This window comes from Gymnodraco acuticeps, unplaced genomic scaffold (genome assembly GCF_902827175.1).
Source record: "Gymnodraco acuticeps unplaced genomic scaffold, fGymAcu1.1, whole genome shotgun sequence".
NCBI classification, from domain to species: Eukaryota; Metazoa; Chordata; class Actinopteri; order Perciformes; family Bathydraconidae; genus Gymnodraco; species Gymnodraco acuticeps.
In genome coordinates, this window is record NW_022991037.1 from 170848 (window position 1) to 187259 (window position 16412).

Below are 16412 nucleotides of genomic sequence, written 5' to 3' on the forward strand. Positions count from 1 at the left end.
ATGTAGAAGAGACATGAAGAAGAGGGGACACATGTTGATGTAGAAGAGACATGGAGAAGAGGGGACACATGTTGATGTAGAAGAGACATGGAGAAGAGGGGACACATGTTGATGTAGAAGAGACATGAAGAAGAGGGGACACATGTTGATGTAGAAGAGACATGAAGAAGAGGGGACACATGTTGATGTAGAAGAGACATGAAGAAGAGGGGACACATGTTGATGTAGAAGAGACATGAAGAAGAGGGGACACATGTTGATGTAGAAGAGACATGGAGAAGTGGATTTTGCATAATAGGGGACCTTTAAAGAGAAAACAGACATACATAATGTTCCACCAGTGGTGTGTAGTTAATATGAAACGAGTCAGAGAAGATATCCACTTCAGGATAATCTGCATCATCACAGGCCAATTACATTTGCAACGATTACTCGTGGATGATTTAAAATGTGTTCATGACGTAATGCAGATCCTCCCCGTCTGCTGTCGGATTATTAATTAATCAGTTTTGTGTTTTGTGAGAAAACTAAAACAATATTAACATTTGTTGAAGTTAAAACATTCTAGCTGCAGGGTAAAGTTGCTGGGTCATTTTGGGGGTCAAAGAAATGAACAAAGCATCAACAGATAACCATTTATTTTCACTACTTTATTCACAGACATATTTCATGATTTAATCAGCAGACATAAAATACAGAGTTGTTTTCATTTGACTAACATACCATAATATAATATGCTCCCTTTAGTACTGACTTTAGTCCAGTCTCTGACTCTGGACTAAGGCTTTAAACGTGGTTTTACAAAACATTCTAACAGTGCTGTTTTTTATTTAATTATAGATAAACACATGCAAGGAAAAACGTATATTTTGAAATCATTCACAAAAGCATTAATGAAAAAGAAATGAGAAAAGTAAACATTGATCTTCACAAGTTTCAATTATGGATTAGGTTACGAAGACATAACGCAGACTTTGCACAATGCAGCTTTAGGAAAAAAAAAAAGCAAGCGGCCGGTCAGCAGTTACACGTTTGGGTCATTCCAGAAATGGAGGACGTTCACTGACGTTTCCAATAATCCATGCCAACAAATGCTAAAACATGCACTTGTTGTGTTGAACAAACGTGTCCTTAGACTGAATGTAAACACAGTTGTAGGAAAAGGGGTTTCAAAGTATTATTTGAAATGGCCTCGAGCACCCCCTAAAATGGCATTTCTCTCTTTTCCCTTGCATGTTGAATATAACATTAAAACAGGCTATCATTTGGTTGATTGTTGATATTACTTTAGTTTCAGAGTATATGAATAGGTAGCCTAAGCATGTTAAGGCTGCTAACAATGTTTCTTAACGATTACCTCAAAATGAACTGATTTAAAATGACACATCAAGAGGTTAATAAACCTTTTTTAAGTGGATTTCTACATTTTCTTTAAGCAAACCATTAAGCGCTGCTGAAAAGCCACACATAAAGCATCTGATCAAATGTACCATTGATGCCAGAGCTGGACAAATACAATGTTTTGATGATTTACTACCTGTTTTTCTCAACTACACAACAGACAATGTGAGAATAAAGGGTTAATTATTCAAAGTTTGGATGTTTAAAACGTCCTCTGATTCTGAGATGACCCGTTTACATTACAGCGAACATAAGAAATCAATGCGTTATGTTTGCTCAGAGAAGCAATGGCGTCATGTTCTGCAGTAATGAGTGTGTGAGTGGTACTGAGAAACACAAAGTACCCTCCAGGGGAGAAGGAAAAAAAACTGAAAGTACAGTCGCCCTGACAACACATGGCAACAGTCGTCTCCCCCGACGACCATAACCACCATAAAACCCCCAGAGGAAATTACAATTCATCATGGCTTTAGGACTTTGCTACAAGGAAAACCCTGTGATGGAAACAGCTTGCATCACACCATAACAAAAAACAACTCATAAAATAGATAGGAAGTGAAATAATTGAAATAAAGATAATTGTTACTAGGGAAACATTTGCAATAATCAAACTGAAATCACGAGTAAAGTGCGACTGAGACGTGTTTAGATCCACAGTTGATGCTACAGTGGCTGGAGACGTGCCTTTGGATGGCGAGTGGGGGGGGGGGGGGGGGGGGGGTTAATCGTGTTTACGCCTCATCGCAGATAACAGTCTCCACCACGAATGTGTTCTCGAAGTGACGGATGTGGTGGCAGTCCTTCGCATCGCGCTTGTTGATGCCTGAGAGGGAAAAAAGGGCGAGACAGAGAGAGGAGAGTTTAAAAACAATAGATTCCATTTATACTGGGGACATGTCTGAATTTGTCCCCAACGCTTTGCATTAGGATGATTTGTTTGAAGGTCCAGACACACCAAGCTGACACCAAAGAACACGTCCCGACCGAACACGACTGTTGTGATTCGCCTCACGTCTCCTGCGTCTTGGCCAACAGTCGCACTGGAGCACACCGCAAAGACTTCAGCCGACGGCCAAGTAGCACGTATACGAACTGCTACGTACGATTTATTTTGCCGACAGCCTCCTGATTCAACATGTTGAATCGGGGGCGGAAGGTGTCGGCACGGCCGAAAAGACACGACGGTGCTGGACACACCAATCTGAGTAGGGCGACAGGACGCTCATCGACGGACAGACATCTATCGACGGACGAAATCGGCTTGGTGTGTCCGGGCCTTAAAGGTCCCCTATTATACTGTTCCATCAATATATTATAGCTCTCAGATAAATACAAAACATGTCTCTGAAGTGTTTGGCTCCAAACACCAAACAGATCATTGCAGCATTACCCATAATCCCCTCTGTTTCAGCCCTGTTTCCAAAGTGCTGATTCTTTGTCTGTTACTTTAGATGAAAATAAGGAGCCCCTCCCCACGCCCCTCTGAGAGAGATTGGTTGCTGATTGGCTAATGGTTACACAACCCAAAACATCGCAATGACATCATAAAGTGGCCAAAATCTGATCAGCTCATTTTCAGACAGGTTTTTATAGAAATTGATCAAAAAGAGAGAGAATCTTTGTTCCTGAAGCTTTCAGAGTCTCTTTCCACAGAGGGGACACATGTTGATGTAGAAAAGACATGAAGAAGAGGGGACACATGTTGATGTAGAAGAGACATGAAGAAGAGGGGACACATGTTGATGTAGAAGAGACATGAAGAAGAGGGGACACATGTTGATGTAGAAGAGACATGAAAAGGAGGGGACACATGTTGATGTAGAAGAGACATGAAGAAGAGGGGACACATGTTGATGTAGAAGAGACATGAAGAAGAGGGGACACATGTTGATGTAGAAGAGACATGAAGAAGAGGGGACACATGTTGATATAGAAGAGACATGAAGAAGAGGGGACACATGTTGATGTAGAAGAGACATGAAGAAGAGGGGACACATGTTGATGTAGAAGAGACATGAAAAGGAGGGGACACATGTTGATGTAGAAGAGACATGGAGAAGAGGGGACACATGTTGATGTAGAAGAGACATGGAAGAAGAGGGGACACATGTTGATGTAGAAGAGACATGAAGAAGAGGGGACACATGTTGATGTAGAAGAGACATGAAGAAGAGGGGACACATGTTGATGTAGAAGAGACATGAAGAAGAGGGGACACATGTTGATGTAGAAGAGACATGAAGAAGAGGGGACACATGTTGATGTAGAAGAGACATGAAGAAGAGGGGACACATGTTGATATAGAAGAGACATGAAGAAGAGGGGACACATGTTGATGTAGAAGAGACATGAAAAGGAGGGGACACATGTTGATGTAGAAGAGACATGAAGAAGAGGGGACACATGTTGATGTAGAAGAGACATGAAGAAGAGGGGACACATGGTGATGTAGAAGAGACATGAAGAAGAGGGGACACATGTTGATGTAGAAGAGACATGAAGAAGAGGGGACACATGTTGATGTAGAAGAGACATGAAGAAGAGGGGACACATGTTGATGTAGAAGAGACATGAAGAAGAGGGGACACATGTTGATTTAGAAGAGACATGAAGAAGAGGGGACACATGGTGATGTAGAAGAGACATGAAGAAGAGGGGACACATGTTGATGAGAAGAGACATGAAGAAGAGGGGACACATGTTGATGTAGAAGAGACATGAAGAAGAGGGGACACATGTTGATGTAGAAGAGACATGAAGAAGAGGGGACACATGTTGATGTAGAAGAGACATGAAGAAGAGGGGACACATGTTGATGTAGAAGAGACATGAAGAAGAGGGGACACATGTTGATGAAGAAGAGACATGAAGAAGAGGGGACACATGTTGATGTAGAAGAGACATGAAGAAGAGGGGACACATGTTGATGTAGAAGAGACATGGAGAAGAGGGGACACATGTTGATGTAGAAGAGACATGAAGAAGTGGATTTTGCATAATTGGTGACCTGTCAAATGTACTGAAAATAGCGTGCACAAAGAATTGTACAGAAAGGTTAATTTGCACAAGAGAACAGTACAATCTCCAGGACAGTTCACACTTTTTTGGTGTATTTCTGGTAATTTAAGTGGTGCAGTTTAGACCTGTGACACGTATTAGTAATAATTGATGCTACTGCATAGCATAGTACTGCACTAGTTGTCAAAAAAAGTATTGTAAGAATATGCATGCAGTGCTAAAATGCTAACAAATATGTAGGTTTAAGACTCATTCCTGCACCTCTCTATAATCCTTTTAAATAACTATGTTGCCAATTCTAATATTGAATTTCATTAGTCCAGTTGCTCAATATTATGTATTTATAGAATACAAAAACTGAAGTTTAAGCTCCTCCTGCTTCAACTAACTTTGTTGTATTGTTCCTTGACTGTATATTTGTCTAATTTATAGTCTGAATATGTTTTTACACTAGATATAAGAGCTAAGAAGTAGCGATGCAGTGAAATATGGTGTCTTGTTTTTAGACAGAAGTATCTTGTTTAGTCAAAGACTCTTGAAAACACCTTATTTTGAGACATTTTTATTGGAAAATCACCAACTAACATCAGAAAGTAGAAAACTATTAAGCACTTCCTGATCCTGGTCGTTCAAAATAAGTTCTCCCAGCTAATAACAAGATCTGATTTGTCTGAATATCCCGTCTTACTTCAAGAAATCTTACCAAAGCAAATGTTCACTTGTTCTATTGGCAGATTTTTCTATTTATTACAAGCGAGAACACCTTGTTTTCCTTATTAATTTTTTTCAGCCTAAATATTAAAATGTAATTAGTTGAATACAAAACCCAGCTCACGTCTGCGGGTGAGGCTGCGGCTCAGGCGGTAGGTCTCCTTCCCGCTGCACAGCCGGTAGATGAAGGGTCCGAGCTGACGCATGTCGTGCACTTTCCCCGTCACCACCATCTCTTCATGGATGATGTACGTCTGAGGCAAGTACGTCCCCTTCTGCAGAGACAGAGGTACAATAACAACTAGCTCACAGGGATAATACATATTTTGGACTGTTTATTTCTTGTGTCTTAATTTCTCTTATGAACATTGCCTTGTTTTTTATGCCGCTGCAACGCAAATATTTCCCAAATTGGGATCAAGAATGTATCTATCTATCTATCTAACTATATACTCTGACAAAAGCTACTAAAACAGTCTGGATTGGATGTTTTCACATTATAATTTGATAATACTTACCTTTAAAAGTTAGGGTAGTTTATTTCGGGCAATTCAAAGTGCTTTAACCAATCGGAAAACAAGATGAAAATAAGGAAGAGCTCCAAATGGAGGGAGTTATCGTTAACGTTTTAACCTCCACTTGATATTCCTCCGTCAGAAACGGCTTCACAATGTGGATTAATAACAGGATTTATGTGAAACATTTGAATAACATCTATGAAACAATGTCCAAGCCTGAGATGTAAAAAAATATATATTGTAGTGACCACGATATCCATTTGTGTTTTGTCCTTTGTTTGTGGCTCACTCGTGGGGCTGACCGACGAATAGACGCTTGTAGTTTGAGAGAAAAAATACAAATGTCCAGATGCGATTGGAAAGTAAGATTTCCAAAAAAGGCAAAAAGAAATAAACGTTTTTTAAACAAACTATTTGTCCTATAAACTGATATTTTAAAGTACAATAAAGAACCAAGCTGTGACGCTCCCAACCAGCAAGGTCTAACAACTGTTTGCTTCAGTCAGCCACACCTGCAGCACCTCTCCTTTTATGCTGCAGCATCTCGACCTGCAGAGTAACGCACTCATATAATAAATAAATAATATACACCACAGAATCTCAGGTTATACTCTAAAAAGATAAAATACTATAATCTAAGGAAGTGGCTCCTACATATATCTCAATATTAGCATCTTCTGCTCTGTCTACTGTCTAGCGTAGCCGTTAGCACGCAAACTACTGTTGTTTACCAACTAGTCACTACATCCCAAAGTCTACTTTTGATTATATGTTTGTCACTTTCTGCTTTGATCAGTCGTTCAAATTGGGGTGGGCAAGATGTAGGACAGATTTTAAATTAGTCCAACTCTTCACTTCAAGTTTTTCTGTAAAGCCACTTTCCCAAAACACACACCTCTTACCGTGTTAAACAACCAGATCAGAGTGCGTACAGGTAGGAGCTTGAAAAGGCTACGAAAAAAATGGTATATGCACCAAATGAAATGATTTGACAGGCCAAATACAGACCGGTGACAACCAGATAATACGTCAGATCGTAGATTTTTAAAAATGCTATTGGGATGTAAACTATGGAAGCCCATTTCCGCCACTTAACATTTTTTAAATCCCCATGAAAAGTCATGAGATAAAAAAGTCGAAATTATGAGATAAGAAAGTCGAAATTATGAGATAAGAAAGTCATAATTATGAGATAAGAAAGTCATAATTATGAGATAGAAAGTCATAATTATGAGATAAGAAGTGCGCATGCGCTGCAGTGGCGCTGTCTTCAAAGGTCCCTTCATCACCTTGCTGCTCACCAGATGTTTCCAGTTGCTGTTCAATGAAGATTGCCACCTCAGCCACATCGGTTTTATTCTTTCGACGCCAGAGCTGCTTCTTGCTTAAAATCCTTTCAACGGTGCGTTTGCTTAGTACAACTCCATGTGAATCAGCAAGCATTTCATCTGTTGTAAATCCACGTTTAAAGTAGTCCTCAATGTACTCACAATCCATTTCCGTGTCAAGATAAATAGGAGAACTCGAGCCAAAGAGCTGCTAGTTTGTCTGTTGTGACAAAGTATCTCATAATGACTTTCTTATCTCATAGTTATGACTTTTTATCTCATAGTTATGACTTTTCATGGGGATCTTAATTTTTAAGTGGCAGAAATGGGCTTCCATAGTAAACAAACTTTTAACAGAAATACTTCTAAAATAAATTGCCCAGCTTAGCTTTTAACCCTCGGGAGAGCTACGTTGTTGTTTCTTTAACATTCAGCTGTACAGTTAAAAAGTCACATTTATGTTTTCAAAAGTCTTCATCATTTGGGAAAGGTAAAAAATAAAGCCATTTCTCTCTACAATTTCCAGAGAAGATGGTGCTTATGAAGATATAGCATTGTCTATCATTGCTGTAGTGTTACCTTCACGTTGTTAAGGAGCTCCCAAAAGTTGCGTGGAGGCATCACGATGGTGGTGTTGAGCTCAATGACGTAGCACTTGTCCAAAGCAATGTCGTGGTAGGCTGTCAGTCCCTGGATAATAAAGCAGATAATCAAAAGATGTAAATTGTGTTGTTAATGTTGTCATGTTTTGACAGTTTCCAGTAGTAACGTTTGGACAATTTCACACTTGTTAGCAGTGAGGCTGTGGGGATGTTGCCGTGTTTAGCGAAACAAAAAAACCTCAACATGTATTGAATTGATTGCCATTAATATGTTGGACATTTATAGTCCCAAGACAATGAATCCAACTTACTTTGGTGATCTTTTCTCTAGCACCATCATCAGGTCAACATTTATTTTTGGTAGCATGGCTTTAGAGTAAAGATGTGGTCATGTTAGGGTCCGAGTACAAAAGAGCTATGTGTCAAGACCCTATTTTGACGATATATAGTCCACCTTTTCCAAACTAGTTGAATATATTTGCTCTGATATTCACAAACTGTGGTAAACACATTGCTAATGTTATTTTCAAATCGGCTTTCATTAGCCCCGCCCATCCGGAAGTCGGCCATTTTGAAAAATAGTCGCTTTTCCAATATTTGTACTGAACTTTAACAAACTCCTCCGACCTAGAGAGTAGGTTGGATAAAACAAATGTTCGGATGTAATTACCACATGACACATATTACGCTAAATTGGGAATGAATAGCCGATAACTCAACCAATGACTTAGTAGGTCAAAGGAGAACACACCATTTTTGATGACGTACATGTGTCAACTTTACATTGTCAGATCTGCTGTAATGGTGACATTTGATCGTCAAATTCCTTTTTTTTCATTGACTTCTTTCAACTTAGAGTTACATGTAAGAAAGATCTAACAGTACACTTGGTGTGTTCTAGTGCCCTGATAAACATTCCCGTTTGTTTTTAACCGCAATAAACCGTATTTAATGTTGTCTTAATAGAGTGGTGCAGTGACCAGTCCTAAAACCTGGAAGTGAGTTAGCATTTCACCACTTCCTGTTCCTTCGACAAAAAGCAACGGGATTTCTCCGTAGGGTTTAGGAAAATTTCTGGAAATAAGGTCTGTGGTTGAGACACATTTAAGAGACGGATCACGTTTTGTTCTACGGCATTAAATCCATCAGCAGTGACCCCACTGGTGATTTCTGAAGAGTTGACGTGTCTGAAAAACGATAGTTGTTACCAAGCGGCTGAACAGGACTTCAGAAGTTGTGGAGGCCGTTGTACGTCATTACGCCGAACACGTAAACACTCCTCTACGTTTGTTTTCCCTGTTCTGCTTGAAAGCAAGTCCCTGCCTCCTGCTAACTGTTCAAACAAGCGCTTCAACTTGTACAATGTGGAATCTGTATTTTTGAATATGGATCTGAAGTTGGCGTGACGTTGAAGTCGTGCTGCTGTACTCGGCTGTAGTTCGTTTATAGCATAACGTTAGCATTTTGCTTCTGCCGATTAGATTTATGATTCGAACATTATAAAAGTAGGGTAGACATGTGGAGATTATCCGGCTTATCAAACAGGTCCGTTTTCCACAGACTTTATTTCGAGCTATTTTCCAAAATCCTAATGAGAAATCCCATTGCTTTTTTGTCGAGGGAACCAGCAGCTTACTCCCGGGTAAATACGTCAACCCTGCACCACTCTATTTACATTATTTAATTTCATATTCTGTTCTTGTACATATCATATTCTATTGACATGTTTATACACTTTTTGCACTACTTTTTATTTTATTATATATATATATATAAATATGTTGCATTGTTGGAGGAGCTCAGGTCAGAAGAATTGCATTGTTATTTCTACACTGTTGCTTTGTGCATAACAATAAAACCTTTGAATCTTGAATCCCAGTTATTTATGTGAAATACGTGCGTGTTTGCCCTCACTCTGTGGAAGTCGTGGATTATATCAGCGGGGTCGCTGCCTCCAAAGTGAGGCACGGGCACACTGATCTTCTCGTAGTTTTCGTCCAGGTAGATATCGACATTTTCCTCGAGCTCCAGAAGCCGGCGCAGCTCGCCGTACTCAGGGTCGTCAACATCATAGATCACCCTGCAGAGTTCTGAGTAGTAGCCTAGTTGTGGGTTCTGGACACACAAACACACACAATACATGAGCACGTACCGTTTTCGGATATAATTACCACATGACAAATGTTACGCTAAATTGGGAATGAATAGCCGATAACTCAACCAATGGCTTAGTAGGTCAGGGGTGTCCAAACTTTTTTCACCGATGGGCCACATACAGAAAAATATACGAAGGGCTGGGCCGCTCACTAGAGGTACATCGCCTCATAGGTTCAGTTATAAGTTAGCAAAATCAATCAAATGTCGGTACATGATGCTCGTGTGTGTTGGCAGCTCATCCCTCAGATTGATTATAATAAGGAGAAATATGAAAGGTGTATTTCAAGCTTGTAAATAAGTCATTGGGATTTTTTCTTATCAATTAAGATATGTTAGAAAATGTTTCCAACTTTAATTGACTGCATTTATTTGAAAAGTGGTCTTATTACCACATGAATACTACGGTGTAATATATTTTTACATATATATTTAAGAAGTACAATATAAGACGAGCACAAGTTTCTTTTGTGGGCCATATGCCATTATACTTTTCTAATTAGCTGAGGGCCGATTTAAAATGGTCCGCGAGCCGCATTTGGCCCCCGGGCCGTAGTTTGGACACCCCTGTAGTAGGTCAAAGGAGAACATACAATTTTTTACGACGTACATGTGTCAAATTTATATTGTCAGATTTGCTGAAATGGTGACATTTGTCTAAATATCTAACTGTAAACTTAGAGTGTTCTCGTTCCAAGTTATTTATGTTCAATACACTCGCAGGAACACTGGGAAACACATATGTGGCAGGAATATCTTTCTTTTAGAGCAGTGACTTGAATAACAGGACATACTTTTATTTAGAAATATAGGATTTGATGCAAGGCCCAATCTAAAAAACACAAACAACCAGAGGCAGGAAAAAGATCCTGTACTAAAGAAAAAGTAGATTAACTAACTGTTGGGAAAATACTGAACGTACAGTATCAGAGTAACATGATAAGGTTTCCCAACTGTAGCTGTGTACATGACAGGATGTGTGATTACCTAGAAGAGCATCAGGACTGTTTGAGGCAGATGATAGCTCTGTGATTAACATGAGGATTCAGCCTCTATGGAGAGAGACATCAAGCATGCTCATTTCTGACGTGGAGCTAATCTGAAGTAAACATTGAATCCTGCTTTCTATTCCTCCATCTTGTGACTGTGTAACTCCCTCTCTTGGATGTGAAGGACACTGCTCAGGAACTAGTTGATGCTCTGTATGTGATGACTACTTCCATTCTGGAGAGGATCACACATACATGGATCCTGAGGCTCAAGCCAGTGATTATTAAAAATGTTAAGTATTCAGAAAAAGTGAGAATTTTGATAAAAAGTGAGAATTTTGAGATTTTGATAAAAAGTGAGAATTTTGAGATTTTTATAAAAAAAGTGAGAATTTTGAGAAAAAGTGAGGATTTTGAGAAAAAGGTGAGAATTTTGAGATTGAAAAAAAGCGAGGATTTTGAGATTTTGATAAAAAAAGTGAGAATTTTGAGATTTTGATAAAAAAAGTGAGAATTTTGAGATTTTGATAAAAAAGTGAGAATTTTGAGATTTTGAGAAAAAGTGAGGATTTTGAGGATTTTGAGAAAAAGTGAGGATTTTGAGATTTTGAGAAAAAGTGAGGATTTTGAGAAAAAGTGAGAATTTTGAGAAAAAGTGAGAATTTTGAGAAAAAGTGAGGATTTTGAGAAAAAGGTGAGAATTTTGAGATTGAAAAAAAGTGAGGATTTTGAGATTTTGATAAAAAGTGAGAATTTTGAGAAAAAGTGAGGATTTTGAGAAAAAGGTGAGAATTTTGAGATTGAAAAAAAAGCGAGGATTTTGAGATTTTGATAAAAAAAGTGAGAATTTTGAGATTTTGATAAAAAAGTGAGAATTTTGAGATTTTGAGAAAAAGTGAGGATTTTGAGATTTTGAGAAAAAGTGAGGATTTTGAGAAAAAAGTGAGAATTTTGAGAAAAGTGAGGATTTTGAGAAAAAGGTGAGAATTTTGAGAAAAAAATTTGAATTTCAGATTTTAAGAAAAAGACAGAATTTTTAGAAAAAGTCTGAATGTTGAGATTTTCTGAAAAAACTATTTTGTGACTGTAACTCCCTCTCTTGGATATCAGCATGTGAAGGACACTGCTCAGGAACTAGTTGATGCTCTGTATGTGATGACTACTTCCATTCTGGAGAGGATCACAAATACATGGATCCTGAGATTGAAGCTCAAGCCGGAGACCAGTGATATTTTCCTAACACTAACATTTCGAACTATTGTGCAACCCTAAAGTAGAGTATTGTCACCGCAGGGCTTACATGAGGTATAAAGTAGTAGCGGTAGACATAAATGGAGGCGAGGACCAGACCAGCCATGAACATCACGAGGCCGAACGTCATGCAGCACACACTGTTCAGGGCAGACTTCCTGGGTCGCAGCGGCAGAACCAGATCATCGTCATCCTGGAAAAAAAAACACAGATATAAAATCAGAAATCCTTTGTTCGTCCTAAAGCGGGGACATTTACATTTTCACAGCAAAGGGACAGCACAGAAAACAAGGCAAGAATACGATTAGAAGAGTAGAAGGGTCACATTTTAAAGAAGTCCTATTGTGCTTTTTGGGAGTTTTCTTTCCTGTTGTGTGTAATATGTAGGTTTTTGTGCAAAAGCTCAAATCTGTTTCCTCCAGAGGGAGTTTCTCTCCCCCACACACAAAGAAACAGCCAGTGATGACATGAGTAATAGTATATATTATATATGGCTCCCTATAGAACACAGGATAGAATTTAAAATTCTTCTTCTCGCCTACAAAGCCCTTAATGGGCAGGCGCCATCTTACCTCAAAGAACTCATTATACCCTACTGTCCTACTAGGGCATTGCGTTCCAAGAATGCAGGGTTGTTGGTTGTTCCTAGAGTCTCTAAAAGTACAATGGGAGCCAGAGCCTTTTCTTATCAAGCTCCACATTTGTGGAATCAGCTTCCAGTTTGTGTTCGGGCGGCAGACACCCTATCCGTTTTTAAGAGTGCGCTTAAGACCTTCCTTTTTGATAAAGCTTATAGTTAGGGCTGATTAGATTCAGCCCCTAGTTTTGCTGATATAGGCTTAGTTTGTCGGGGGACATCTTACTTCTTCCTTCTCTCTGTCTATACCTGTGTACTCTCATGTTCCGATTAACCCAGCTTCCCCAAATGTCTTTCTTTTTGGTGTTTATATACGCCGGGATCCGGAGTCATGGATGATCCTGCGCTCCTCTGTCCTGGATCTTGAGTCGTGGCTGTGGTCCTGGATCATAGGTCCTGGATGGATATCCTCGTGGATTCATTTTCCTATTATACACACATGCATTTCCAAACATTTGGACTACCTATGTTGCAAATGTATTATCTTTTCAATTTACACACGGCATCTATTGCACGTCTGTCCGTCCTGGGAGAGGGATCCCTCCTCTGTTGCTCTCCCTGAGGTTTCTCCCATGTTCCCTTTAAACTGTGGGTTTTCTTTGGAAGTTTTTCCTTGTACGATGTGAGGGTCTAAGGACAGAGGGTCTAAGGACAGAGGGTCTAAGGACAGAGGGTGTCGTATTGTCATACTGATATTTTGTACAAACTGTAAAGTCCACTGAGACAAATGTAACATTTGTGATATTGGGCTATATAAATAAACATTGATTGATTGATTGATTGATATTGCCCCACAGGGTTGTTATGGTCAGTATTAGTGTGTGTGTGTGTGATGTCTACCAGGGGCCGTGGATATTGTAAATATACTTCAAATCGACACAGAAAAGCATTTCCAGGCAGCTTCAATCCAATTTCTTTCATACACTCATCTTCACCATGACGAGCCTGTGAAAATGACCCAAATTAACGAATTGCTAAAATAGAAGCCCACACAAAATAGCGGCGCTGCATTTCGAGCAGGAATTAGCAGTGCTGAGCCCAGCCAGAGGCAGGGATGACGGCGCGCTCGAAATAAAAAAACTTGAGTGAGCTGGTGAGTAATCTTCGCAGACGCCTCCAGTCTCGCAGCCCATCTGCTGCTGCCACGCGCCAACATGAGCCGCAGCGTGCCATTCAGATAGTAGCAGCTCACAGGAATAACGGCCCACAGAGGAGTGGCGGGGAAATGTATTTCTCTGCAGAGAAATAACAATGGTTTGCTGTCAGTTTCAGGAAATGAAAGGGGTCAAAGGGCAACAACGCTCAAATAAATCTTAGAATGCCCCTTTAAGAGGCCGTAATATGCTTTTTGGGGGGTTTACCCTTTCCTGTAGTGAGTTATATAGGTTTTAGTGCATGTAAATGGTCTGCAACGGCTAAAATCTGTTCAGAGGGAGTTTGCCCCCCCTCCCTGAAACGCCTCTATTTAACTCCTTTGTTTACTTCCGTAACATCAGTATGGAACACTCGCACTGGCTAGCGCTCCAACACATTGTACGTGATAGGCTAAGGGGGCGGGACATATAAGCCGTTGACCAATCACAGCAGACCAGCTAACCAATCAGAGCAGCTCTGGTTTCAGACAGAGGGTGAAAAGAAGTGGAAAAATAAAGAGCTTTTTGAACATTAACGCATGAAGACATGTCACAGTAGGGGCACAGAATACTAATATGAAACCTATTTCTGCTTTTATATACAAAAGTATGCAATCATCTATATATGTGTTCAATACAAGCTGTATTTATGAGACAGAAGCAGACTGTTCTAACTATTACGAGTCTTTATTTAGCTGCTAATGACTCCATCGCAGCAGCCAGCAAACTGCAGCTGCATCATTTCCTATGCTAGATAAATATAGTAATTACTGTATGCTTTTAAATCTGGGCTCATTTCACGTTATATTCGTGACCCTGAATATTGTTCTTCAGTGTCCTCATTTTTAGACAATGGGGACAAAAGCTGCACCCCAAATATTTGTTTCATTTCTTACGCTGGTTGCTATATTATAGAATATACATGTCTACTCCAAAGGCAATTTGTCTTCAGAAATACATACACTTAAAAGAGAAAACTTCAAAGACCTTCAGCTATTCTTAGTCGGATCTGTAAAAAGCAATATTATTGAGATGATGGGAAACGGTTGTTGTTCTAACCTTCAAAGAGAAATGACAATCCTGTGTGAACACGGTCAAGCAGAATGGCAAAAGGGACACACACACACACACACACAACACACACACACCACACACACACACACACACACACACACACACACACACACACACACACACACACACACACACACACACACACACACACACCACACACACACACACACACCACACACACACACACACACACAAACACACACACACACACACACACACACACACAGCACACACACACACACACACACACTACACACACAACACACACACACACGACACACACACACACACACACACACACACACACACACACACACACACACACACACACACACATCACACACACACACACACACACACACACACACACACACACACACCACACACACACTACACACACACACACACACACACACACCAACACACACACACACCACACACACACACACACACACACACACACACACACACACACACTGAGGCCTGTCCGTCTGGGGATCAAAACATTTCTGGGAACAGATTCCTAAAGTCTGACAGCTCCTCCAGCTCTGTTCTTCCACCATAATCACTTCATTAATGCCTGCCTGCTGTCCTGTCTACAGTCCATCACGTGCAGGGCTCATCGTGTACCTTTGATAAAAGGAGATGCTGGGATGATGCTACAGAAAAGTTAAGGGCTCTGCCTCTTTTAGAGCAGTGCAAAAATAATCTTGCATGCGCTGCAAGCCCCAGATCTGCCATTTTGTCAGCCAAAAAAAAAAAAAACCTTTCATTTCAAGGGGTGTTTTTTTCTTTCGCATTTGAACCTGCAATGAAGGAAGTCATCAGACACCATGCCAATTATAGAACAAATACAATAAAAAACGAATAATTTACATTGTTAAACAGCTTCTAATCCTCTATTCAGTCCTGAACAAAGAACATGCAATTGCACATTCACAACTTGCATAATAAAACATGCAATTATCGTAGTGGCGCAGAGCAGGGCCATGTTTTGTTTGCAACCCAAATGGCGATGGGTGCTGTCAGAGAGACCCTGCTGCTCGTGGAGGCGCAGAACAACTGCAGCAGGATCACATTACACAGGGGATCATATCACACAAAGACGACACATGCATTTTGATATAAGAATAATGGCATTAAGAGGTGCGTTTACCCACCATCGGATGCGGGATGAGTATTTCTGTCTTGTCGCCATCATGGTCCTCCTTGTCCAGTTTCTGTCCCGCCACAGGCTGGAAGCTGATCTTCCCCATGGCTCCGAGTCTCTGCAGGATGTGTGGAAGCCTCTCTGCACAAAAGTCTCTGTGATCGTCCTCTGCTGTGCTGCTCCTCTGTTTTTGTCTGTAGAAACCGGAAGTGTGCGCTTTTCCCCCCTGCCCTTAAAGGACTAGTGCGCAGCTGTTTACTGTCAAGAGGACAAGCTCAGGTTGTGCCAGATCTCCTTTAACCCTGGTTGTGGGTCAAGTTGGATTTGATCTAGAATAATAATAATAATGCAAGCAGTGGCAGTTCTAGTGTTACTAGAGGTGCACTGGAGAGGCGGTTCTTACGCACTTACTATAACTTTTATAGGCCATAAAGTTGACACTTCCT

General features: G+C 40.2%; 1 protein-coding gene across 1 annotated transcript; it reads right to left on the reverse strand.

Moving 5' to 3' along the window:
* Positions 1–623: 623 nt before the first annotated feature.
* LOC117559790 (integral membrane protein 2C-like) lies at positions 624–16219 on the reverse strand. The gene is made up of 6 exons (XM_034236450.1): positions 15977–16219; positions 12022–12165; positions 9493–9693; positions 7556–7666; positions 5255–5405; positions 624–2224 (listed from the first exon to the last, which is right to left on the reverse strand). The coding sequence occupies exons 1-6, from the start codon at positions 16070–16072 to the stop codon at positions 2133–2135; spliced, it is 795 nt and encodes a 264-aa protein (XP_034092341.1). The 5' UTR covers positions 16073–16219; the 3' UTR covers positions 624–2132.
* Between the last annotated feature and the right edge of the window lie 193 nt (positions 16220–16412).

Bases quoted from the DNA above. Each gene is read 5' to 3' on its own strand.
- LOC117559790 (XM_034236450.1), bottom strand. From the start codon at position 16,072: ATGGGGAAGATCAGCTTCCAGCCTGTGGCGGGACAGAAACTGGACAAG. The intron at 12,166-15,976 runs GTGGGTAAACGC...TTTTTTTTCCAG, and splicing joins TACTCATCCCGCATCCGATG to GATGACGATGATCTGGTTCT. The intron at 2,225-5,254 runs GTGAGCTGGGTT...TTTCCCTCTCAG, and splicing joins CCGCAGCCTCACCCGCAGAC to GCATCAACAAGCGCGATGCG.